We start from the raw sequence: 27,407 nt of genomic DNA, 5'->3' as shown, positions 1-27,407 counted from the left end.
TCGTTGCAGGGGTCTGGCAGAGCCAGAAGAACCTTCCTCCCCCAGAGGAGGGGCACTAAATCAGGGTCTGGGAAGAAAGGGCTCCTCAATTACTGATCAAAGCCGTGGCTGGAGCTCCTGCCTCCAGAAGGAATCCCTGCTCCCTCTGCAGCCACCAGCGAGCTCCGGGCAAGGAGTGGAGCTGGGAATAAAACGGGAATAACAACGGGAATAACAACGGGATCGGCTGCAGAGCAGCAGAACGTGGCTCAGCATCTCGGCAGTGACTCTTTCCTCTGCCTCAGCCAGGAGAATCCCTTAACCCGTGAAGCGTTTGTAGCTCACAAACATCTTTCCTTTCATTTTCAAGCTGCTGCTTGGCTGCTTTTGCATTGCCCTTCCTGCCAGTGGGTCCCAGATCCCAAATGCACAGACCCAACCCCTGAGCCCTCCACCAGAGCACCCCTGACCAGTCTGTTCAGGTGTGGGTTCACTGGGAGAGGGTGAATCCCGATCATTCCAAAGGGCTTCCAGCTATTCTCCCCGGGAAAGCAGCAGTCTGGGGATTCACAGACGTGCCACGGCATAAATCAGCAAAAATCAGAATAAAAAGGGCAAACTATGGCTCCTAAAAAGGGCTCTGCAGCAAGGAAGAAGGATGGGAAATTGTTTCAGTACCTTCATGAGAAGATTCCAGCTGCAGCAGAGCATCCTGGCAGCTTCAGTGGAGCCCAGAGCTCCACCAAGGCAGTGGGAATTTTTTGTTTGCCCCAAAAACCTTTGAGCTACCCCCACATTCAATGCAGCCCTAAGATTTCCCCAGCTTGTCCCATCCCAACTTAGTTGTGGATGCTGGAACAGCAGAAACCTTGGCTGCAGCTGCTTTCAGTAACTTTTTGTATGTCTGTGGTAATCTGACAAATTTTCTGCTCTGAGCACCCCCATAATAACACAGCAAAGCTCTGGCTCAGGCAACTGTTTGGAATTGGGTTTTACTGCCAGGATGCAGCTTGCTTGTATCAAATCCTGGACTTTTCCAAGTTGGCCTCTGTCACTTTCTGCTGAGAGAGCGAAACCTTTCATTTTTAATTCCATTCTGGGGGTTTTTTTTCATTGTTTTTTATTGGTTTCTCTGGAAAATAAGACAACTCAGTCAGGGAATGTTCGAATGGAAATTATTCTTCCAGAAAGTCTTGCAGATTTGCAGGAGGTTAAACCAAGGAAAATTGGGAGCCATTATCTTCCCAATGCCAGAAAATGTGTTGCCTGAATAAATGGCTGATTTCAGGAATACACACAGTGACGCCGTACATCAGAAATGAGATGCTAAATTACCAGCAATAGCCCCGTTCTTTATTAAACATTTTGGCTAATTAGTCTGGGAACATTTCACAGGCTGGGGCACTGTGAAGAACTGCAGAAGGTCACAGCAGAAGGCAGCAGGTGATGGATTAGTGAGCACCAGAACTCAGCAGGGCTGTTCAGCCTCTGAAATCCGACTGCCTGAGCTCCCCAGCCCCGTTTTTTCCACCTGTAAAATAAAAGTGAATGATGATTATTATGGTGAGGAGACCATGAAAATGGTTCTTTCTGAGGAGGCTTAAGGCTGCCAGTCCGAACTGAGAACCAACTGCACCGAGTTTGTGTGAATTCACAGCAAAACCATGTTCCATGAGCACCCTGGAGGAGCCCAGCACGGTTTGGAAATGCCAGAGTTTGAAATAGAGGTGGTTTTTTCCATGCCTCACCTGCAGTGAGCAGGTAGTGCTGGCACAGGAGGCTGGCCTGGAGTATCCTGTATTTCCATGTGGCTGAGAAGGGAGCACCTTCCCCAGCACAAAACAGAGCTGGATTTTGCTCCCAGCCTCACATCCCTGTGCCGAGGGCTTGGAATGCTGTGCTGCAGGCTGGAACAGCCAGTTCCAGCAGCTCTGCCATTGCTATTCCCCCTGCATCCCGCCCTGTGTTCCTTTGCAGAACGGGCAGAGCGTGGGGAGCAAATGCCAGGGGCTCCAGGGGCTGTGCTGGGGACTGAGCTGAGTGTCACCACTCAGCTGGGGGGGATTTATCCTGTGGTGGGACAGGGAGCCCACACAGCAACCTCCTGCCTCCCACCAGCCAGGGGGAATAATAAAGTCACCAGTTTTTACAGAATAAAATGGGAATTCTCTCCTGCCACTGGCAGCAGAGGGTTTGGAGCTGTGGATTCTCACAGGCTGGAGCTCGCAGCAGAAGGAGGGAACCTTTCTCAGGCTGCAAAGCTTTTGGTAGTGATGGCACTGCCATCTTTTGCCTCCATATGTGGCCCTGCTGTCACCCTGCTGGAGCACAGACCCCGTGTTCTTGCCTTCCTGAGCCACCACCATAAATTAAAGGCATTAAAGCGCCCATAATGTTGTACATGACAAGTGTGGTGTTGATACAATTCCCTTGGCAGAGCCCCAAGCCAGGTAATTACCCTGTGCCTGCCTCAGTTTGCTCGTGGGCAGTGCCTTGAACATTCTCCGTGGTGGTGCTGGGAGCCAGCAGCGCCCTCCCAAGCCACCCCAAGCACACACACGACACCTTTAAGGGTTTTCTCCCTTTCCTTTTATAAAAACATCTTTGATTTCGAGTGACATCTTTGCTCAAGGATCAGTATTCCAGAGAGGGATGTGTTGGAGCCCTCATCTGGGATTGTTTACGTCCAGCTCTGCCCTGACAAGGGCTCTTTGTGGTGCTGGGGATGGAGGGGGACAGCAGGGAAAATGATGCCTCTATTCATGGGGAAGCACCAGTTTCCAGCTGGGATTTTACTCCAAGAAGGCCAGAAATACAAAATTACTCCTCAGCTAAGAAAGCAGAAACCAGGTCTTGCTGTACAAGAGATTGTTATGCAAAAAGTCCCAACCCCTGGGGCTACAGAAGAAAACCTGGTGAATTGTACTTTTAGCTTAAATTCTCATGAGCCAGATTTCAGACTAAAAGTCCAGGGGAAAATTCCAGAAATTATTTCTGATTTTTTTTTTTTTTTTTTCATCATGAAGTCAGAAAAGAGTGAGGAAAAAAACCCCCAACAGCCTCAGGTAACAATGTTGTCATCTGGCTGATCATAAATGTGATTCTCCCTGAGTTCTAGAAAGGTGCCCAATGTCAGCTCACCACACCTAACCCTGTGTATCCCTTAAATGAACTGGAAACAAGCACAGAAACATGAAACAGAATCCTCTGCTATTGTATTTTCCTTTTATTTGCTCCGTTTGTTCTGTGATTTATATGGAGAGCACAATTTGGAAGATTGCATTGTGCCAGCAGTGAGACCACACATCCTTTATGCCACGATGAATTATTTTGCAGCCTTTTCCATGCTGTTAAATCATCAATGGGGGCAATGGGCAGAAGATGAGGCTGTGATTAAGCAGGATTTTCTTTGTCGTGTAGATTTCCCAATTCTGAAATATTTTTTGATTACATCATAGAAAGAATTTTAGGGAAGAAATGTCTTTTCTTGTAGGGGGAGTGGAAGGAGCACTGGAGGTGCCACCCCAGCACAGGGGGACAATCCCTGCCCTGCTCCTGTGGCCTCACCATTTTGGATGGAGCATCTCTGCCAGGGAAGAGATTCCCTGGAGTCCCTGGTGCTGCAGCTGTTCCTGCAGAGGAGAAGGGAGTGAGTCACGCAGGATTTAAATCCCTCCTGGATTTTTGGAGTGGTCAGGATCGCTGTCTACAGCTCAGGGAAAGAATGTCCCATCCCTGCCCTGGGCTGCTGAGCCTTTGCTTAACGCCACAGCCCCAGGCAGATGAAGGTGCCCTGCTGTGGCTCGGTAGCCCTCAGCTCTGAGCCAACAACGGGGGGTGAGGGTGGGTGGAGAGGCTGAGGGGGTCAGGGACAGGCTGGCTCAGGAGGCAGCAGCGTCCCTGTCCTGCCAGCAGCAGAGCCAAGGCTTCACTGAGGGCAAAGCAGCCACGTTTTTGGGTGGATTTAAGTCTTCAAGCTGGACAAGCCAACAAACCCTCGGCCAAAAGCAAACCAGTATAAAACTAACTCTGATTTATAAGATATTTCTCACTTTAGAGAGGATTTGGAGCCTCTACCCTTTTGTTTTGTTTTGGTTTTCAAGTTTCCATCTTCAGTGGCATAAACATCTTCATAGACATTACACAGAGCTTCAACAAGAGTGAGAGGAAGAGGAGCCCCAGAACAAAAGGAGTTCAAAAATGCAGTTTTGAGAGGAAGAGGAGCCCCAGAACAAAAGGAGTTCATGGAGTTTAAAAATGCAGTTTAAGTGCTCAACAAGTGTCCTAGAGGAATACGCACGTTCCACATGCATTTTGAAAAGTCCCACAAATAAACAGTTTTGCTCCCTCTGCTGCATATTTTGATCTCGGTAGCAAAAATAGGAAATACCAGCCTGAGCCTAGGACAGAATCCTCTCAGTGCAGGGTCAGAAGCCTCTTCTGTAGTGGCATTATTTCACAAGTGAAGCTTGGTCAGACACATAAGATAGAAATTTGAAATATTGTCAGGGATCTCCTTGGCCAGTGCAACAACTTTGAGAGGTGTTTGTTTATAAAGTGAATGCTGATCTCAAACTTAACCCTGGCACAAAGGGCTGTGTTTAACAGCGTGGTTCTATGGCTGCATCTGACTCCCAGCAGTGCTGGGAAAGAAGTGCATTGTGGATATTGATTACCCCTGGAATCATGAGTCATTTGCTCTGATACAGTGATGAATGTTAGGATGCCCAAGGGGCTGGTTTAGGCTTAAAAAAAAAAAAAAAAGGGAAATACAAAGGGAGTGTGGGCTGGGGAAGGGCAAAGACTTTCATTCAAAAAAAAGATCTTTGCAGAAAAGCTTGGATTTGAAGAGGAAAATATTTCCATCCCTTCTAATCTGGAACTGGAATAACAAGAAACAAACCTTTAAATGGCCAAAAAGAGGGCAAGAGCACACGGTTCCAGAGGCTTTGTAATATTAAATACACTTGGAAGAACAAATCACAGCTTAGGTTTTAATTACTCACATTTCTGTAATGGAGCTTTTGGAGAAGGGCATGAGGGAGAGGGGAAGGAATATTTTGTTGTTCTTGCATTTATTTCCATCCTACTGCTTTGAGGATTGGCCTTTTGCTGCACAGTTTAAGCTGAGGCTCAGGAGCTCTGTTTTCAGCTTCCTTCCAGCCACAGGTTCCCAGGAAGCACAAGACACATCACTAAATCAAATTCCTAAATGTGTTCAGCTAAGGTGACTTTGTTTTGCCTGTTTTGGCTGTGTCAGAGCAAGGACTGTGCTGTTCAAATGCACTGAGTTTGGGTTTACAAACAAATATGGACTTGGGGAAACCAGGGTTTGTTAAATGAGAAATATGAAGTTAAAAGGGAGTGTGCTGAATTCCAGGGTCTTGCCAGGGCTGCTGCTGGAGTGCAGGGAAAGCTGCACAACCTGAGCTCTCTTTAGGGGTAATGATGTGTTTGTCTTCAGGAGATTTATCAAGAGAAGTTATAGGCCCCGGGGACACCTCTGATTGCCGAACGCGGTGTCTGTCCCTGATTGTCTTACCTGACTGGGATCAAAATCTCTTCAAAGAGGATCCTGAGTGATATCAAGGGGTTTTTTGTTGTTTTTTTTCCCCTTCCATAATGAGCAGAGCCCTTCTCCAAGAGAGGCTGGAGCAGCTGTGCAGATGGCAGACATCTGCCAGAGAAATGCATCATCTTGCATCATCTGGCACCGCTCCTGCCAGCGCAGAACCAGTTATTTGTCGCCCAACAATTCCTCATCAGAGATGAAACTTGTGTGAAGAGAGCTAAAGCCACACTAAAGATGTTCTCCTGATCCCATCTGGATGGCTTGAGTGGCGTTCCTGCCAGCCTAAGACCTCCTAACCCATATCTGTAGATAAAAACGACCACATCTATTATTGTTGAATGCTTTAAATGAAGTACGTGCCTATGGAGCAGCATCTTGTGCTCAGGGGATCATTTAATATCACCTTAATTTGGATTGGGGCCCAAGAGCAGCAGCACTAAAAACTGACTCTAAAAATCAAGGAAAGATCCATGAGACTGAGCTCTGAAAATCAGGATGGGAGGGGCAACAGCGGCATTGGGGTCTCTGGGTGATGCTCACGAGTGAATTCGGGCCCCCAGACTGGTGATGGCAAAGATTAAATTCCAAACGTGGTGCCCAAAGGTTTCATGGATGAATTTTGATGTCAAGATGTGCCTGGGAAGCTGCCTCCAAACAACCTGGATATTGTAAATCCCAGAGCCTCCATGCAGGCTTTGGTAATAAAGCAGAGGATGTATTCAGTTCCAGAAAAAATGATTTTTGTCTCAACAGCAAGAATTTTCCAGGATCTTTTTCTTTCTCACTGCATTTCAGCACCATCTTAAGACCATCATGTAAAAATAGAAACACTCCTTTACTCGTATTTTTATCCTCTCTGCAATATTTTTAGAGAAATGTGAGGCTGACATAACACAGAATCACAGAGTGAGATTCTGTTACAAGTTTTATTCTTCTGTGCCTGAAATCCAGTCACAACCAAAAAATGTTGGGGAAACATTCAGCTCTGCTCTGGGCTGATTTAAAAATGGAATGATTCCTTCTTCTCTTGGAATGACTGTCTACCTGCCTGCCTTGTAGGCAATCAGCATAATCCTGTTTAGTGGCCTCTCAGCAAGAGCAAAGTTTAAAGCACAGTTCTGCTTCAGTGGATTCGTCTTTTGGGGCTTTACCTGGCAAGGAGCTCCCTGTGGTAAGGAAAGAGAGGAGGAAAAAGTTGTAAATTACTCCTTTTTTGCCCTTTTTTTGGGGATAATTCTTTACTTTTGGGGGATGGGGGAGCCCTCATTAAGTTTCTAAGTGAGTCCACTGGTCATTGATGCTTTAGAGCCAATTCTGTGAAATAAATCTGCCGAGTTTGGGTCTGGCAGTGCAGCTCCATGTGCAGAGAATGTGGTTCCTCATAACTTCCACATGTGCTTGAACATTCCTGCCAGGCATATTTATACTTTTTTAAATCAAAGCAGACTGAGGGATGGAGTTTTTCAATTAAAACAATCATTTATTTCTTGCTACCATGAGACACCCTCTTGTTTGAGTCTCCTCTATGCTCATTTTGCACATTCTGGTTTTACATTTGCATTAATGCACATGATGTGATGGTGAGGCTCGGAATTAATATTATTATAAATAAAAGCAGCAACTAGAACAGCTGTTCTTTTAAAATAGCCAGGTAGTAGTGATGCTGATGTCTGTTATTTAGAGGCACTGGGTGATGGAGGTGCTTTAAATACCTTTAGTATTTTAAATTAAAAGAAAAACCAGTGACACTGTGGGAAGAGTGGAAGAGAACAGTCAGTTAATCCCAAAGGACTCCCTACACCCCTCTTAATTTCTATGACTCTGCTCAGCTGAGGGTCCTTTTCTCCTCTGAATTGAAGCATCAGGGTTGACTGGGTAGGTTAAAAATATTAAAATGAGACATTTACTGCACACTGGACGTGGGTAATGGTTTTATACACGGAAGCGTGCACGTTGAATTTAACATTTCAACTTCAAAGATGGAAGATTTCCTTTATTCCCATAACTGGCAGGTGACTTCCAGGAATGCCATCAGGGGTGACATGTGAGCTGTGAGTCAGACTGACAGAGCATCTCCATGAAGTCCCTTTCCCTGGGTATTTCCATGACTAACAGCTGCCACATCCATATTTTCACAGCTCTGGGCATGGAACCATCCCCTGTTTGTGGGAAGCAGAACTCTGGGAGAAAAGCAGGATCAAGGTTGGTACGGACATAAAACACAGAGGTTTTGAGTGCCTGGATTCTGAATTTCTGGGCAGTAATTTTACCCCTCCAATTCTGATGACTTCACCCTCATTCCTATGGTTTATGACATCACCAGACCACATTAATATCTTTGTGAGCCGTGTTGTCTAAAGAAGGAAAGGGAGATACTCTTACTTTTCTTCTATATTAAGACTTTTAAAAATAATCTGTGACAAAGAGAGGGATGTTTCAAGGGCCTGTCTCTGCTTTTATTGCCTGCCTGTGAAGAATATTGATTTGAGGTCATTTTGCATAGTGTTGTTATCCATCATCATAAACATCTGCAGTGCACAGAACAATCCCCCTCTGACCAGGGGGACTTCTGAGGTGCGTTCCCTAACTATGCCCATTTTCCAGAGCCTACAAGTAAGGGATAACTCTGCTTCGTGGCTCATAGATCTGGGTCTCATATTTATGAAATGCCTGTATAGTTAAAACTCATTTTTATTATATTTGCATAGCAGAAGTGGAATTAATTTGACAGATTCCACTGCTGCTGCTTTTAAATGTGGCAGAAAACTTCAAATTTCCTGTTCCCTTTTGTGCCAAGTACCCCGTGAAGTCAATAACTGAAACTTGCAGTTCAGTTATTGATCGATGGGATTTTTTCCCCTTTTCATTTTATAGATTAACAAAAAGAAATGCACAGGCACAGCCCATAAACCTCTGTTAATGGCCAAAAAAAGGGGAAATGTGTCAGGTAATGTACTTGGAGCACCTCATTCGATTTGGATATGCCTGGGACTTGTCTCCATTGGATTTTCATCATAAAATCCATGATTTTGTTTTTAAATTACTTGGAGGCTTAAATTCAGACTAGACACTTGGTGTCTTTGCTCTGTCAAGTATTTTTAAGAGAAAAGTCCCTATTCCTGGAATTCTGCTACAGGAGAAATGATGTCTCCAGATCCCCCTTAATTCTGCCCCATCCCTGAGCTGGAGGGGGCTTGGGGTGATTTTTCCTCTGCTGAATTCCGTGTGAGTTCTTCCCTCTTTTCACCCTGGGACTTAAAACTCCCACATCATGGGCTAAAATATGGTTTAATAGGAATAAAGATCTGCTGATATCTCCAACACAAACAACTGCTCCCCCACAGTACAAAATAATTGATGGTATTTGTTGTGTGCAATATTCTCTCTTCACATATCCTTCTGTTCCAATTTTTGGGGATGTCAGCTTGCAGGGGAAAAAGAGCTGCCTTAATTGATTTAATGTTCTCTCCAAGACTATTGTTTACCACAGAGGAATACTCCTGCTTTGCAAGTATTTTACTCTTTTGTTGATTTCTGTGGCCTGGGATTTCATGGAAACCTCTCAGTTTATAAAAGGTGTGTCCACAACAGCTGTGCCCTGCCACGATCTCTTATCCTGGATGTTCTAAAGGTCATTTTTACAGGGGTACAGGGACACTTCCCCTTCTCCCCTTCTCCCCTTCTCCCCTTCTCCCCTTGGGAGCACAGATCCTAAAGGAGGTGAAAGCAGGGCCCGAGTAATGAGGGATGGGAGGAGCTGGACTTCAGTGATCCCTGTGGGTCCCTCCCAACTCAGGACATTTTCCTGCCAATAATAATTATTTCATCATTATTCCATCATCATCATTATTAATACTCTAGTAATTATTAGGATATAATAATTAGCATCATATACACCGTAACAGTTGATATATTTTAATGTCACTACTATTTTATCAGATACTATTGTACATAATTATTTTCTAAGTATATGTTATATACTGATGTTATTGTACTATATACTAGCATCCCACAAATAGTACATATACTATAAATGTTATACTATAATATGGTATAAAGATATATTTTATTATATTCTACTATACTATGGAGTATATTTACCTTATACTATATAAATATAATATAAATAATAGATATATTTATTGTATTTTTTGTATTATTTTTGTCTATTTATTGTATTACATACATATATATTACATATGTGCTATATGTAATATATGGCATACATATATTACACATATAAATATATTTATATATATAGCATATATAAATATATAAGATAGATGATATATCATATATAATATATGATATAATATGATATAATATGATATAATATGATATAATATGATATGATATGATATGATATAATATAATATAATATAATATAATATAATATAATATAATATAATATAATATAATATATGTAGCACACATGTAATATATACTATTTTTATACTATATAATTACACTCTATGATGCAATATGTAATTCATATATTGGATGTTGCTACATTAATTATGCACTATAAGAATTAATAAGCGTTAACATTAGTATAATTACTATTATGTTATTAGTAATATACCAGCATTGATACAAGCTACATACATCTTTTTATATATATAATACATATATATATACATAGTATATACACATGTATAATACATAATATATACACATATAATACATAATATATACACATATATAATATATAATATATACACATATATAATACATAATATACACATATATATAATACATAATATATACACATATATAATACATAATATATACATTTATATAATACATAATATATACACTTATATAATACATAATATATACATACATAATACATAATATATACATATATAATACATAATATATACATATATATAATACATAATATATACATATATATAATACATAATATATACACACATATATAATACATAACATATACACATATATATATAATACATAATATATACACATTTTCTATCGCATATAATACATATTACATACACATATTTATATGCAAATTAGAATACATATTATATGCATTAGAATATTTTCTATTCTAATACCATCATAATTATTAATTATGGCGGCGAAAATAATAAAAAAAATAATAACTATTGGTTTTTTTTTTTTTTTTTACTTATTTGTTTATTTACTGCCCAAACAAGTACGTTTGCTTTCTCGTGCCTCCCGCCGGGCGCGCAGCGGGCGCGGCACTACTTGTCGTCGCGGCGGAAGGATCGGCGGGCGCCGGGCGCGCAGGGATCGGTGCGCGCTGCGGCCGCTGTCAGTCAGCGCGGCGGCGCCGGGACGCGCCGGGCGCAGCGAGCGCAGCGGAGCGGCCACCCCGGGCACGGCTCTCCGCGCCCGTCCCCGCAGCCCCGGCGAGCGGCTCGCCGGCCCGCCGGTGCGATGCTGCTGCTGCTCGCCGTGCTGCCCTGCGCCTTCGTCCTGCTGCGAGCCGCAGGTACGGCGGGAGGGCGGCAGGGGCGGGGGCGCGCCGCGAACAATGGGGTCGGGCGGACCCCGGGCTGCGCGGGGGCTCTGGGGGTGCGGGGGGTCCGCGGGGCCGCGCGGCGTCGCCGCAGCCGGAGGACGGCGGGGCCGCGGGGGCTGGCGGGGGGTGGGGGGGGGGGAGGCGGCCGGGCTTGCCCCGGGGACCCGCGGGCCGTGCGGGTCGGTGCGCGGGGAGCGCAGACAATGGGCGCGGAGGGGATGCTGCGTGCCCGGGGGCGGCGGCCGCGCTGGCGGTGTGGCGGCGGGCTCGGGGCGCGCAGCGAGGGTGCCCCCCGCCCTCCGCCAGCGGGGCACGGACGCGGGCAGGGAGGGAGCGAGGGATGCGATCGCCGTAGAGCGGCTGGAATAATAAAAGAAGAAGGAGGAGAGGGAGGGGAGGGGGAAAAAAAAAAAAAAAAAAGGAGGGGCGCGGGGCGCTGCCGTTGTGGAGCGGACCCGGGCGCGAGCGGCGCAGCGGTGGCCGCTCGGTAGCCGCCGGTGGCCGCCCGGGTCGCCACCGCCCGTGTTCGGGAGCGGCAGGATGGAGCGGCCACACCTGTGCCGGCCCCGCCCCGGCCAGCATCCCTTCTCCGGGCTGCATCTCTGTGCTGTCCGTCCGTCCATCCATCCATCCATCCATCCGTCCGTCCATCCATTCATCCCTCCCTCCTCCCTCTCCGACGCTGTCCGTGCCGGCGCTCCCCGGGGAGCGCTCCCCGAGCCGCGCTGCGCTCCGCCGGTGTTTGCTCGCTGTCCTGTCCGCCAGCTCCTCATCCCTTGTTCCTCCGTCCCTCGGGAGCATCCCGGCCTGAAGCACCGCCCGGGCTGCCCGTGCCATCGCCCCCTCGCAGTTGGCACCGCGTTCGGCTGGCAGCCCCTCTCGGCTCCGCATTTCGTGTCTGGTTCCCCGTGCTGTGCCCGGTCCCTGCGATCCCTGGAGGTGTTGGTGTGTCCTTGCCGCGTTCCATCCCTGCCCAGCCTCTCCTCTCCCCTTGCTCCATACCCAACACCCCTCCCCACGCTGAGGATTTTTATCTGCTTAAGCAATTACCGCTGCTGAGGCTCTCTCGGCTCTCGTGGTGACAATCGCTGTCGCGGTGGACCAGTGCCACCAGTGTCCCCAGGGCTGCTGCCAAATCTGAGCCACCTGTTTAACATCAGCACAGCACCCACCCTGAACCATACCCGGCTCTCCCGCGCCAAAGCGCTGCTATTTAGCCTCTCTTTATTAAAAAAAAAAAAAATAACCAGTGCTTATTAGAGGGTCCGTGTCATAACGGAGGGGTTGTGCTCCCGTTCCCAGCAGCTCTTCCCGGTATCCAGATCTGCATCTGGCCCGGCCACACCCTCCCATCCCTGTCTCTGCACATTCCTGCTCTCACCCGTGCTGAGATGCCAGACTGCTCCCTGCGATTGCACAGCCATCGCCTCCCTGACACATTCACACAGCCTTTCTCAGCTGTGGGAGGGCACAATAAAGCGGTTTGGTTGGTTTTTTGGTTTTTTTTTTTTCCAGGGGAAATAAATGGGAGTAAGCAAAAGAAAAATTATCTGCATATCATCTGTTGCCCGACTCAAATACATGTTTATCCAATAATAATAATTATGAATATGGAGACTGCCTAGGGAGCTGCACAGCTGGAACTGTTAAATCAGCATAAAATGGAGAACACAAAAACCAAATAAAATATTAAAAAGCTAGAACAAAGCAGCAGCAGTGTTTATGGTGAAAACAGCACCAAGCACATCGAGCTCTGCTTTCCACCCTAAAGGATGCTCTGGTCTCATACTGTCTTTTTTTTCCCAGCTCAGTCTGTGGTGGGGGAGAAGGGATTTTGCTTTGGAGGCTGTGGAGATGTCAGTGCAAGAGGGTGTTTTATTTATTTTAATTTATTTTATTATATTTATTTTATGATCGTGCTGCTAAGGAAACCGTAAGCTTAAATATAAGAGGAGGCAAGAGAGAGATATTTATTAGTGAGGAATCCCTGAGGAAACTGTTGTCTGAGCACAGTTGTGGGGTAGGTTCACAACCAAACCACGTCTTTTAGAATAATTCCACATTTTGTATGTATCCCCCTGGCCTGTGATAGTGCTGATTTATTTAGTCTGCTGTAAAATGAAAACATTCTCTGATAATTCCGAAGCTGATTTATAGACAGAGCAGATGGCTCCTCTCCTTTCATGTACATCCTGAGAACTATGGTTTCCTAAAGAATAGAGTATTTTGTATCAACTTTATCCCCTTGACACTTGAACTTGAGAATTCCTAACTTGACTCTTGGGTTGGTTTTTTTTGTTGTTGGGTCTTTTGCGTGTGGGTTTTGTCAGGGGTTGTTTTAAGAACATTTAATATAATAGTAGCTTAATGAATCCCCAGTTTTTAAGTGTTAAAGATTGTGGCTGCTCTCCAGGCTGAAAGTGCCTTCACTTTTCTTGGCTCGTCTCCAGAAATATATTTTAAGGATAGACTGCTCTGCCGTCGGGTACAAGTGATGGTTTCTCGTGGATAGAGAATGCCATGGGGGGTTTTTTATGGGTTTTCCTGTTTGTTTGGGGGTGGGAAGGTGATGCCATGGATTTCCTCCACGGGCTGCCAGGGAAGCAGAACCAATTGCTGGGGGAGGAGGAGGAGGAGGGGATCCTGCATCTGCTGCCATCAGTCTTCGAGGAACAGAGGGATAGCTCGGGGAGGAGACAAAGCACAGTTTATTTCCTCGTTTTAAAGGCCATCCTGCGGTTTTTCTCATTATTTAACACACCTGGTGATATAAAAAAGGCACAGTTCTGGGGTTTTTCGGTGGGTTTCTGGTGTGGTTTTGGAAGCATCGGTTTTGCAGTGTATTGCAGTGTGATTCCAACTTAAGGTGGGCATTGTGAACTTGCCCAGATGTCTCTGTAAGCAGCCTGGGAGAAGCTGTTTCCTTTGGAATTGTGTCGTGGCTTTGATGCAGGGAATTATGTGAAAGGTTCAAGTATCTGATACCACCATGGCAGTGTTTTTCAGGTGCAGTGAAAAGATGATGTCTTTGTTTATCTCCCAATCTTGTCCCTTCCCAGGGATGTGAAATGGGATGTGAAACAAGCAAAGCGACTCGCTTGTAAATATCAAAGGTTGAAAACCACAAGGAAACAGAACTGGGGTGTTTTCCTTGCTGTTTATAAACAGGGAGAATGGGAGTAACTCGGCTGAGGGTGTGTCTGTGCAGGGAACTACGGCTCCCAGCAGCTCCTCTCTCCTGGATGGCTCCTCTGCGCATGGTTTTTGGGAATTAATGTGTCGCTTTTCATCCCAACGCTCCCAAAAAAAAACCCCAAAAAAACAAAAAGAGCCACCAGGCAAATAGACTTTGAGCCATCCAAATCACAGAAGCAAATTTGAAGGTCAGCTGGCTGTGGCTCCTTTTGTTTAGGAAAACACATTAGCATGGAGCAAAGGGCTGGCTGTGCACAGGGATGGAAATGAGGAGGGCTTGGCAGCAGGGCCATTATGGCCCCGCAGTTCCTGGTGGGGAAATGCAGCTGCTCATTAGGAACGATGCCTTTTGAAGTGACCGTGAGAGCCAAATGGCAGCGCCTGCTCCTGCCGTTGGAGGGAGGTTTTTCTGTGGTTTTTGGTTTGCGGTGTAGATGGAATGGAGAAAAATGGATAAAAATCAGGGATAAATTTCACATTAGATGTATGGCTTAAAATCCAATAGTTTCCACTGTACCGATGGGAAGGCAGATAATCCCTGTCCATAAGTGATGCCTGCAGCTGCCAGACCTTCCAAGGATAAATGACAGATAAGGGATGGAGTCACCATCCCTGGAAGTGCCCAGAAATGTGTGACCGTGGCACTTCAGGACAGGGTTCGGTGGTGAACACGGTGGTGGTGCAGGGTTGACAATGAGACTTGATGGTCCTCAAGGTCTTTCCCAACCTTAGTGATTCTCTGGTTCCACAAAAAGCAATTTCAGGAGGAATTTCTTCATGGAAAGGGTTAAATATTGGCAGGGGCTGCCCTGGGAGGTTTGGATTCCCCATCGCTGAGGTGTCCAAGGAATTACTGGGCAAGGTGGGGATTGGTCACAGCTTCGACTCCATGTCCTTGGAGGGCTTTTCCAACCTCAGTGATCCTGTGATTCCATGAAAAACCATGTGCCAGAGCACGGTGGGGTGTACAGGGGAGGTGCTGACATATTTGAAAATACCCAAAGCCACCTGAAAGCTTCCTCAGAGCATTTTTTGGACCATGTTACAGCTTTGGCTTCTGAGGTTGCTTTTAATACAAGAATTTATGTACTGGAGGTGCTTCAGCTAAATTCTGACTTGGACAAATGTGGGACATCAACAGCCTCAGTCCTGAGAGCTCCAGATCTCCAGGCAGCTGCCGGAAAAGCTGATTTTTGGGGAACAGCACACAATGGGAGGTTTATCCTGCAAAGCAAGTGCAAATAGCTGTAAGATTCCTCTGAAGAAGCAGCAGCAGCTGTGGGGTGTAGTCACACAGAGCCGTGCTTAAGAGCTGGGGGAGTTATCCAAATTCTTAAAAGTGAATAATAATTAGGACGGAGATCTGGTGTTTGCAGCAGAAGTCAGGGAGCCATGTTGGGTTTGAACAACAAAAAAAAAAAGATGCTTGTGCCTGAAGATTAATGTCTCAACTTCCCTCTGCATGCTCAGAAATAGAGCTGGGGTTTGGGAATGTGGGAGATCTTCAGCTCTGTAATTGCTCACTGTGGGTTCTGTGCTCCTGCCCTGCCAGGCGATGGAGAGACCAAAGGTCTGTGAGACCCTGACTGTCCCCAGGTAAATTCAGGCTGAAAACCAGGTCACAGAGGGGACAAAGGCCAGGGAGTGGCAGGCCCTGCTCCTGAAGCCGTTCCTGCTGCACTGGGCCCTGGCAGGGATGCAGCCCTATATCTGTAAATCTGATGCAAAGATGTTAAGTTTAGCTGCAGGCAGTAATGGGAAACGTGGCAGGGTTGATCCATCCTCTATTTGCATCCCAGATCTTGTGACAGGACAGATGCAGGGACTGTTGGGAAAACTGGGAGTAGGCTGGTTCAGTACAGCCTTGGTAGAATAACGTGGAAAATATTTGGGAAATCCATTGAAATGGTCGATTTCTCAGAATGGGGAGCCCATTTGATTTGAGTTAAATATCCATCACTTCACCAGGGCATTGTCAGCCAGGACAGAATCCTTATTTAAAGAAACTCTTGATTGTTCTAATTGTTCCAGAATTGTCAGTCTCATCATGTCTTGAATAAAATATTTATGTTTTCTTCATAGCTGAGTTTTAAGACTGTTACAGCCATTGGGTAAATCGGGGTAGGTACTTTCCACAATTTGTTATTAAAATCAGGCAAGTCAGGGTAATTTTCTGAAAATCCATGTGCTCCTCACTGCTGAGGCCACGTTTGGAGTGCAGGGTCTAATTCTGGACTCCCCAGTGCCAGAAAATCTGTGGATTTACTGGAGAGAGTCTGGAAGAGGGACTAGAGCATCTTTGGTGGGAGAAGAAGCTGAGACTGGAAAGTGAAGACTCGAGGGGATGTGGGCGTGGATGAATTCTTGCTGGGAAGGAGTGAAGAGAACCAGGATCACCCCAGTGATTGCCCTGGGGCAGAACCAAGTGGAATACAGCGAATCCTGTCTGAACATATGAAAGCACACCGAAATCCCTACTTTTTTTGTTGGATGAATCCTGGAACAGATTGAGTGGAGAGATTGTGGATTCTCCATCCATGGAGCCTTCAGAAGCCACCTAGCCAGATCCCTGGTGACCTCCTGCAGCTGCCTTCCCCTCCTGGACTGGATAATCTCGAGATGCCCCTTCCAATCTCAATTATTCTGTGATTTTCCTGCCTCTGCTCTTATAAAAATAGTTAGAATAGAAGCTTATTTGAATATTTAATTTACCTTTCTTCTTTGTTTATATTAATCATATTTATCACCCTTGAATCTTTAAGATAAACAAGAACGTTAATGATTTGTTACGGGTTTATGGTTAATTATAATTCACCACACTGATTAACGTGAAATATAACTCCAAAGACTTGAATGGGAGTGTGTAAATCTGTGTAAAGGAATGGGGAATTGTGTGAAATAGAGGGTCGGAGGAAGAGCTGAGTCAGGTGACATATTCAGGTTACATTTTGGGCAGAGTTTGGTGTGAATCAGTGCTTGAAATTCAAGGTCCTTTCCAGAGGAGAGACTTGGCTGAGCTGTGGAGTTGAGTAGGTGATAAATGATGAAATAAAGTGATAAAGATTTTAGACAATGGAAATAGAAAATTGTTGCCTCCAAATTTGAATGGGCATTTCCAGATGTTTAATATCTCTTGTCCCAAAAGCAACTCTATAAAAAAATTCTTAAGTTGTCACAAGAGCTGCAATATTTTCCTGCAGAATTTAGTTAATTGTCCCTGAAATCAAACTGTAGGATTGTAAATGTTCTTGTTTTATGAAAAAAAAACCCCTAAACATGTATTTTAAAAGCGCAGTTCTTTTTACCACGAAGATTGATGTGCATTAAGCTTTCAGAAATTTTAATCCCATTTTTTTTTCAGCGCCTTCATATGGGGGATATTCAAGGCTGTGTTCCACCGTGCCACAAAGGAGGAGCAGCCAGTTCGGTGGTGTTTGCACAATATTGGCAAATTGGGCTTTAATGCGTGGCATTATTGCATAATCGGATGTTTAAAATAAACACGGGCAGTAATTGAGGGGACCTCGGAGTTCGGGGGATGCTCGGTGGTGGCTCTTCAGAGCCCGCTAAAGAGCAGCCTGTCTTTGCATATTAATCGCCCTTTCAAAGGAGCTCTGCCTTATTTGCATTGTGCCGGCACTGAGGAGTCCCAGAGCGTGCCCGAAGGGAGCAGGGGGGGCTGCGGTTGTGGTGCTCAAAAGGGGTTTTTATTCCATTCAAGTGGCGGGGCTGAGAGCAGCAGAAGCCGGGCGGTGCTTGGGGAAGGACGGCCCCGCTCCGCTCCTCGTGGGCTCCGAGCGCCCGCAGCGAAACCTACGGATATCTGGGGCTGGATATCTGGGGCTGGATATCTGGGGCTGGATATCTGGGGCTGGATATCTGGGGCTGGTCGGGCAATTCGGGTTCAAAATAAAATGTTGCTCCGTGGTTTTGCCTTTTGGGATCGCAGCAGGCCGCGCTCTAGGTCTTGATGCCTTTGGGAAACACAGGGACGGGGTAGAGGTTGGGGAAATTCCAGGTTGTGTGAGTTTGGGAATAACAGGATTTCCCAGGCCACCGCATTCCTCTGGTGATGAGGTTTTATGTAACTTCAGCTGCTGCTTTGGGGCGGTGTGGGGTGAGGTGTTAATGAGCTGTGTCTGTACAGAAAAATCCAGAAAAGGGGAGATTTTGGATCCTTTTCTTTGTACAGGTCCCAAAAACACCCAGATATTGAAACATGGATTTTAGTGAGCAGTGAAGATGTTTCAATGGGTGATGGGTTGGTGTTCTGAAGGAGAAGATGTACAGATAAAGTATATATATATATATATATTTACACGCATATATAGTAATACAGCATAGTGGGAATTTTATTTTGGCACAATGAGTAGGAGAATTGGGCTGCAAATTGTGGTTGTGAGTAACCAACAGCTCTTGTTGGGAGTACAGGTGAAAACTGATCCATCCCTGTAGTGACACTGGTTCTGCTGAAGAAAACCTTTTGTTGGAAGGAAAAGCTGCATTTCAGACAACCAATACCACTGTGCTCCCCAAACCCAAAGATGTTATCCTATGGTTGTGTTTAATCAATATTATTGAGCTGTTTGCTGAAGTCCTTGGTGTCTCTTTCCTCCTGCTTTTCCTTGCTTTATTAACTCTTCGGGCATATTTTCTTACACTTGATTATTTTGTTTTGCTAGAAAACTGGCAGAGAGTTCCCTCTTGGTGTGAATTTTGGGAATGAGGTTATGTAAAGCAGCAGTTTCCAAACAGGTATCCTAGGAGCTAAAAAAGCCACAACAGCCTTGAGTGATGATGTTCAGGCTGGGCTGAGGTTGGCTTTAACGTGGAAAGGTCTTTGTGGAAATGAATCACTGCAGTGATTTTTTGTGTGTTTATTGTTGCTCTCTGTGTTCAAAATGGTATTTTCAGGGTCTTTTTGTAGCGAGCATGAGGAATTTTTGTAATTTGGTGATGCTGTTAAGGCAACGAGATGGGGAGAGCATTCTTCTGCTAAATGTTAATTTTGCTGTATTTTAGTGCGAACTGTTGGGTTTATGTGTGGATGTTTTGGGGTAGGAATGGGTGGATTTTCATGGGGTAGCAGAGCTTTGCCTGTGTCACTGTGGTCAGAAAGAAGCCCCCAAGCCATCCCTGCCAGACAGTTCCCATTTATTTCCCTCATAATTTCATGTAAAACTCCTTGCACTTGCAGTATTTAGAGGTTAAGTGTAGCAGCAAGTACTAAATACAACCAATGTGGCTATTTCCCTGTAATAACAACTGCCTTCATATTGTTTTTATCTCATTAATATTAATTGTGTGCAAGCTGTGGCACTGTTATGATGAAGCCCTTAGTGCCCACCTGGGTGTGCTCTGAAAGCCTTAAAATAACCATTTTTAAACCTTCTTTTAAATTTGTTAATGTGCTTAACAGAGTCTGTGCAGCTCAGGATCTAGCGAGCAAAATGCCCACTCATTTTTGGCTAATTATAATATTTTAGGACCTAATTTCGCATTTTTCAGTATGTTAATAATGAGAGAACGTCATCAGACACTTGTGCACGGCATTTTAGCAAAATACAATCAACAGCTGCTTGGCCAAGGAACTTATTGAATTATTATGAGCCTGCAGGAATCAAAAGAACAGAGAACTGGAGCCGTGTTTTGGTTGTGTTTGCAGCAGATAATCCCCAGAAGTCTAACGTGCTTTTGGGGCTGGGAGCAGACACACGGAATTACTGCACACTCCCTAAATCCTCCTGCAGTTTAATCTCTTCATGATCTCTGGGATGCAGTGGGAAGGCCCTCAGCGTTTATTCCCTACTCCCTGGTGGCTGGGCTTTGTTGGGAGTGGAGGAGGGAAGCTGGGATGCACGAAGGGAATAAACTGTGTACATTTATTTGTTGCAGACAATCTGGAGCAACTTTTGTTCTGCTGCAGAGAACTCACTGTAAGAAGAGCTACAGCACCAGAGATTTAATTTCATACTGATTCACTTCTAGCTTTGCCATTTTATTTTATTTGGGGATGGGCTTTGGCCATTTCACTCTCTAATTTTTCTCCATTTCTCTGTAAAATGAGCATTTCATGAAATACAAGCAAACTTGGAGTAATTTGTGCTTCATGGACAAAAAGAACGTAGTGCTGCAGTGATTGTTTGTGGTTTTAATTTCCCACTTCAGGCTAGCATGAATATTAGCTCCAGAGCAGGAAATACTGGGAAATATTTGTGCTTAATAGAATAAAAGTTATTCGTGTCTAGAAATGGGTATTTCTGTTGGATGCTTTTATTCCTGGCCAAACAAAAGTGTGTTTTTCGTGGTCATGCTGGTGTGCAGTTTGTTTGCACACAGTATCAGGCACGAGGAGGTAAATCCTGCTTTTATCCACGTCAGGCACAGTCCCAGGGAATATCCAGGCAGGAATTTGTCTCACCTGCTCACAGGTACTGAGGGATCACCTGGCCCTGGGAAAGTTCCAAGTGGCTACTTGAGTAAAGATCAGTGGAAATCTGCAGAGTGGCCATTTATTTTGAAATAAATGACTTGTGCTGATCTTTCTTACACCTGCTGAAAGAACAGGGATTTCACTGAAAGAGGAAATGCTTGGGGTTTTTTTCCCCACCCAGGCCCTTCCTTGCTGCTCACACTGCAATTAATGTGACCTGCTGCTCATTAATGACTTGCTGTGAGTGGGTAGGGGAAAACACAGCAAATTCATAAAAACAGTGCTCTTTTCCTTGCTGGATGCTCTCAGCTCTGCTGAAGGGGAGCACTGGGAGGATTTAAACCAATCTGTCAACATTTGTGCTATTTCACACTTAGGTTCTGTTGTAAGAACAAAAATCTCCTTTGCTTTGCAGCAAATCTCAGCATCATCAGCAAAGCATTGAACAAACCCAGTCCTGGGATATTTTTTCCCTCAGTCTCTCTTCCAGAAGAAAACTTGCACTTCAAACCCTTTGAATTGGGCTCTTTTTTAAAACACACATTTTCTGGAGCAGCTTTTTCCATTTTTTTACTAAGGAGTCCTTGAATATTCAAGGTAGAAAGGTGCACTTGGAGCAGAAGCTGCTGGAGCAGTCCCTGGAGTGTGTTTGCCTTGGGTTTTTCTGTGTTCTGGGCAAACACACTTCAGATATTTCTGCTTTTATCAATGGCAGTTGTTGGTGTTTGCTCATAAAACAATAGTAGAAGTAAGTGGTTTATACACAAGCTTGTGGGTTTTGCATCATTTTAATGGGAAAGTAATGACTTGTGGGAGATGAAAGAACTCTAAAGGCTGTCCTTTAGGACAGTCTCTGTTACTCCTGTCTAATACCAATAAATTAAAACTTTTTTTTTTGCTTTTTAATGGGTGTACTTAAGTTTCTGATAACCTGTCTCTGTTTATAGTTACTTGTTAATCCCCAAAGAAAAGGCTGAACGTGCCAGTTACCTGCAGATGAAAGTCCTATTGAAATCCCCATTATTTTGGTTAAAAGAAGCTATTTTTGTATGAAGAAGTCTTGTTTTTTGAGACTGGATCTCGATTTGAATGAAAGCACAACCCCATTGTGGACCATTTTTGTTGTGTTCAGCCCTGAATTTCAGGCTCTGGTTTGTAGCTGCAGTCGCTCTGGCAGGTCTGGAGAGTGATCAGTGCCTTATTCCAAGGCTTCTGTGTATTCCCAGGAGTTGTTTTTCATCAACCTAAATTGGTCCATCCAAAGCAGCCTCGAGATAAAAATAGCAAATCCCACACTCACTCATTTTGTGCGTTCAGGCCCTGCATTATTGATGTATTCCTGCAGTGTCCTCTGTGTCCAAAAGATTCATTGTGTGTGATTTATTATTTAGTGGCACATGCAGAAATACCTCCAAGCATTAAAAAAGCAAAAGATAAAGGTATTTTCTTATCAGGTGAATGGTTCTCTTATCTCCTTTTCCTTGAAGATTGCAGTGAGTAGTGGGACCAGAGGAATTTAGTTGGAGCGGTGAGTGAAAGCAATGCTGCTGATTCCCTTGGAATTTAGCACTTTAAATGGATTAGAACTAAAAATATCCCTGCCTGGCATTGCGTCAGATCCAGAAACCTTTCAGAGTATCTGCATTTCCATGTTTGCTGGCAATTTAAAAAGAGTCCCACGTTGGAGCTAAGTGGGAGCCTTGTGAAGGGGAACCAGGATTCTTCACTGGAGCAGTTGGGCATAACTGTAAAATTCATGGGTGTTGCTAAATGGGAGCCCACAGAAGCAGCATTTGGGAAGGAAAATGTGATTTTTGCTACAGACAGGATGTGTAATTCTCTCCTTGGATATGTGGAAGCCTTAACAGGAATTAATCTCCCTTTGTAACTTTGGGGTGGGATCTGGCAGCAGCTGGACCACATCTTGTTGATCTTGTTGGTCAATTCTGTTGCCAATTAATTCACTCATAGCTCATATTTTTGGTTTTTTTTAAATAATGGTGTGTGAACACTCCTTATAATCCCATAAACCCAGAAATGGTATTTTAACAATAGAAAGGGAACTAATCACGTTTTGTGCTTATCTAAAAGCCTGGAATTTCACCACCACAAAGGAGGAGACTTTGATTTAACACGTGGTGTGTGCTCCTGTTTTGTTTGGACAAATTTTACTTTCCTGGAGCAGTTGAATGATCTTGGTGCCCTTGTACAGGGGCTGAAACAGAGAAATACAGAATCCCACCGTGCTAATTGGGGTGTTTTTAATGAAATGTGATGGTACCACTGTTAACCATCCTCATGCATTATTAGTTCCTTAACTGCTGGAACAATCACTGTAAATCAACACAGGATTTTTTTTTCCTTGGTACTGAACATTTTTGTTGATTTTTGGCCCATATTCCATGTAAGTGCAGAGCTGTTGGCTGCACGTTCAGGAGCTCTAAAGGTGAGTTCCTGCTGATGCTGGAGGTGTGTCTTGGGCTCCAGGTGTTGGTCCTGCAGGTTTCTGGAAGGCGAGGGGAACTGAAGTACAGTGTTTTAAACTCATGTATTTGATGGATCAGCTGCCTGCACTGCAGGGAAGGTTCTTTGAGAGGTTGTAAATTCAAGACAGGTAAGATTTGGAAGCTGTGGTCCAGGTTAACATTTTGGACTCCACTAGATGGCACTGATTTATTGTGCTGTTGATAAAAGACATCAAATGCAGTGGGAGATTTTTATTTTTTGAACAGAAACCATAAAGGAGGTGATGAGGATGCTCAGTACTTACCTGTTTGTCTGGTGGATGCATAGACAGTTTTCTTCATGACCTTCTGCTTTTGCAGTGGAGTTTTGGATGGGGTAGGCCAATCATGAGCGTATATTTTAAATATTTAGCACTGGGAAGACATCTCTAAATAAATACCTGCTTTTTCATAGTGAACATCCTCTGTTGTTGCAGAAAGAGGCTGGGCCAGTGTTGGTGCAGGCAGCTGGGTTTGCCATAATTGTGTCTCAAACCATCACAGAATCCAGCACAAAGATAAATTCTTACCTTTCTGATAAGAGTATTCCTGGTGGGTTGCAATCACACAGTCCTAGTTCTGGTTAGCACCAAAATGGTTTCAGTGTGGTGGTGCTGGAGGGCGCTGGGTGTGCCCTGGGTGTGTTTTATCCCAGCTCCAGGGGCAGAAATTTCGGTAAATTTGGTACCCAGATTCTCCCAAGGGCCCTCTGTGTCCTGCTGATCAGGGTGGAAGAGCAGAGAGTTATCCCAGGAATCCATAATTCCATCTCTTCTGGCTTTTCTCCGCATTCCCTGTGCCACCAGATGCTGCCCTTGAAGGCATCACAAATCTCACGTGGGCCAGGAGATGTTGTACTCGAGATTTAGGATGCTCCATGGGGATAAACTTGGAATAAGGCTTGGTTCTACCTTGTTTTCCTCCTCTAATCTCCTTTCCCTTCCAGCCAGGGGGGAGCTGAGCAGGGCTGCAGTTTGGCCTCGCTTGACTTCAGCACTCGTGGGTGTTTTAATCTGGTGCCTCACGAGTGAAGCTGTTCCTACAGGGAGTGTGCAGCTCTCCTTCCCTCCCTCCAGGAAGCAAAGCCTGGCTCTTCCCTTGTCTTCCTTTCAAGGGATTGGGAAGTATGTGGCTTTCCAAGGAAATCAGCCTCCCTTGTGCTGCTGGAAATAGCTGTTTTCTGCCTGGCCTGTGGTTGGAGGGATGAAGGCTTTCAGGAGCCTCAGATAAATACGAAATACAGCAGTGAATCCCAGAATTCAGCATATTGTAGATGTTGATGGTTCCTTCAGCTGCACTTTCTGGGGCTGTGTGTGGGATTTCTGCAGCTCTGCACGTTTCCCTGGGGAATTTGTGTTTCCCCTCTCCAAAAGCTGTGTGGAGCCGTTTGCAGGGATTCAGCAGCCAAGGCACTGCAGCGATGCAGGGAGGGACCTCAGATCCAGTTTGGTGTAGTTGGAGATGTGCCTTCAGCCATTTGTGTTTTAAGCACCACAAAGCCGTGATTGATGTGCTGATATTCTCTGTCTGCTTCAGGGTTTCTCGTTGTTTTTCCCTTCTCCCCTCTCAAACTGCAGATTCAATTGTTAGTTTGGCCTCCAGTACATAATTAGTGATGTTTCTCAGGCACAGCTCACTGCAGTCTGTGGGACTCCTTCCTGTGACATTGACAGGGGTGCTTTTTTCTAAATCTATTTTTTTTTTCCTTTTGACACCATTAATTTTTACACAAATTTATGAATTTAACCCTTGGTGAGGAAGCATTAGGTGATGTGTCCTGGCTTTGAATTACTTCCTAATGCCCTTGTTTCCTAACTCCTTGATTTATATATATTCCACTTAATTCTGGGATGTAATATATTATTAATTCCTAAATCCATTATCTCCTGACTTTTTCCCACTGCCATTTTTTTTCTTCTTTTTCAGAACATTTTTCTCTTGTTTGCTGTGTACTGAAGTTTTGACATTCCTGGATAAATGGATTATTAATGAATTTATCACGTGCAGTGCTTGAGAGCAGCCTGGCTGTCCCCAGGGGTGGACAGGGACGGGTGCCTGCTGTCCCTTGGACACCTCACAGATCTGATTGTAAATTGGCCCAAAAAGGGGGGATTTACTGGAGCGTGGCCGGGGCTGTTGGATTTGTGCTGGTGGAGAATCAATCAGGGCTGCTGACAGAGCTGGGCAGGGGGGACAGGGTGGGTGGGGACTCCAGGCACTGTTTTCTGTTCTGTTTTCCAGCACAGAAGGTGGAATAGTAATTTATTATCTGACATTCTTTGCAAACAGATGGAAAACACTCTGCTTGTGAATTTGCAAGGGAAAGGATTCTGGGAGCAGGCTTTGCATATGGCCTTCCCCCCTTGGTTTTTTTGCATGCTTAGGAAAACAAGAGTGAAGTCATTCCTTGTTGTTGGAAGGGAACTTGTGTCGTGTTCCCACTCCGGCTGTTGAGATGGAAAAAAAGTCCCCAAACCATCCACCCTGGACATGGTAAATGGATCGAAGAAAAGGGAATAAAATATGTTTGAGAAGTACAATGAGCTCTGAGAGTTCTGTTGGATTCTCATCCTACAGATTGCATTTTTTAATGTAGAAAAACCTCTCTACTGGATATAACGATCTGGTGAAGAAAGAGGAAATGTTAAGGCTAAGAACATCTCATTTAAAAGCTGAGCAGGTGAATAAATGGCCCTGGAATCAGTGAGCAGTGAACGTGCCCTTTGCAACAGTGACAGTCTGTGTTGTACTTTGGGTTTGTTGTAGCTTTTCTCAAGAGAGCAAATCACGAACTTGTTTCTTTGTTTTGGTGGAGGGGTTTTGCCTTTAGTGAGTTTCAAACCAGGGTGTTGTCACCCTGCAAAGATAAGAAAGGAGCTCTGGGTTTGCCAGGACTGGAATGCAGCTAAGAGCACTTGGGAATTAGGATTTTGCTGCTTTTGGCAATTAAATGCCCTCTGGGTGTGTGCCCTGTGGTGTCCAGACAGACACTGCAGAGGTTCCTGAATCAGATTGTACAGAAACAGCAGCAAATGTTTGTGACTGGAGTTGGAGCTTTTCCCCCTGCAGGATAGAAAGCCTGGAGAAGGCAGTGTAGGGTGTGGGGTCAGACAGATGGGTGCTTAACCTAAATCCCCTGAATTCCCTGGGGACACCTGGCCCAGGCTGCGGTTGGAGCTGCTGTGTGAGGTGATGGGAGCACTTTATTCCGTGTCCAGGATTACAGTAAATGTACAGATTACATTAAATGTCCCTCAGAGCACCCTGAGGAGTGAATACCTGCTCACAAGGTCATCTAGTCCTGGGGGAGGTGGCACCAAGGATCTCCTGATTCCTGGGCCTGGGGGATCCCATCAGAAACGTGTTTGACTGGGAAATTTCCATTTACAGCTTTGGTTACAACTCCAGTGAATGTTTATTTGGTTTTCCTTCTGTCTAAAAAAAGAAAGCATAGGATGAACGTTGACTATAGATAAGTAGGAAAATCACATCCATGCATTACCAGTGCATTCCCATTTTTTGTATCAACCACTTGTATCTATCAGTCTCATTTATAGTATATTTTCACCGTCTGAGTGTTAATTTTAATCTCTGTAGCTCTGCCTTTGTTTCCCATCATAGCAGCTCCCATTATCTTTGAATTTCATCCCTACATTTCTTCCTGTGCTGGCTGGAAGAGGCAGAAAAGGGGAGATGCCACTGCAGTCATTCCCCATGAAAATGAGCAGGTCCTGCATGAGCCCTGCCTGATCCGTGACAGGTTCCTGCTGCAGAATCACAAAATCCTGTTCTAAATCGAGGTGCCATTGCCAATTAATCAAAGCCAGGCATGAGCCCCCGTGTTCCTTGTTCTGGTGCCCATTAGGAGCAGCTGCATCGTGGACTTTGATGTCTTGGGAGGACAATGGGATCACTGTTCCAGCTCCAAACTGCTTCTCCTTGCTGTTTCCTTTGTTTCAGGGGTATGGGAGTGGGGAAGACGTGAGGGGGAACACGAGATGTAAATCTCTGGCAGGAAATTGCTCACAAATGCCATCACTGGAACGTCGGGATTTTAGCAGGGATGCACTTGGAAAGCAGCAGAATTTGAATGCTGGCAAATAAATGAGGATGAAGGGGGAAATTGTCCTCATTGAAGAGGGGAAAATCCAGCTTAATTCAGAGCAAAGTGTAATTAAGGGGGAGAAAACTTCTGGCGTAGATGGAGAGAGC

The 27,407-nt window shown here is 44.9% G+C and overlaps 1 protein-coding gene across 11 annotated transcripts in view; it reads left to right on the top strand.

The window, feature by feature from the left end:
* Nucleotides 1–10,871: 10,871 nt before the first annotated feature.
* The window catches only part of NCAM1 (neural cell adhesion molecule 1), an 85,515-nt gene continuing 68,979 nt past the window's right edge, over nucleotides 10,872–27,407 (top strand). For all 11 annotated transcript variants that reach the window (XM_068994534.1, XM_068994529.1, XM_068994532.1 and 8 more), the window contains exon 1: nucleotides 10,872–11,033. In XM_068994534.1, the coding sequence (XP_068850635.1) occupies nucleotides 10,979–11,033 (55 nt within the window). In that variant the 5' untranslated portion in view covers nucleotides 10,872–10,978. The remainder of the gene's footprint in view (nucleotides 11,034–27,407) is intronic.

This window comes from Aphelocoma coerulescens, chromosome 24 (genome assembly GCF_041296385.1).
Source record: "Aphelocoma coerulescens isolate FSJ_1873_10779 chromosome 24, UR_Acoe_1.0, whole genome shotgun sequence".
In the NCBI taxonomy this organism is placed as follows: domain Eukaryota; kingdom Metazoa; phylum Chordata; class Aves; order Passeriformes; family Corvidae; genus Aphelocoma; species Aphelocoma coerulescens.
The sequence above is the reverse complement of the archived record's forward strand: the minus strand, read 5'-3'. Positions and strand labels throughout refer to the sequence as shown.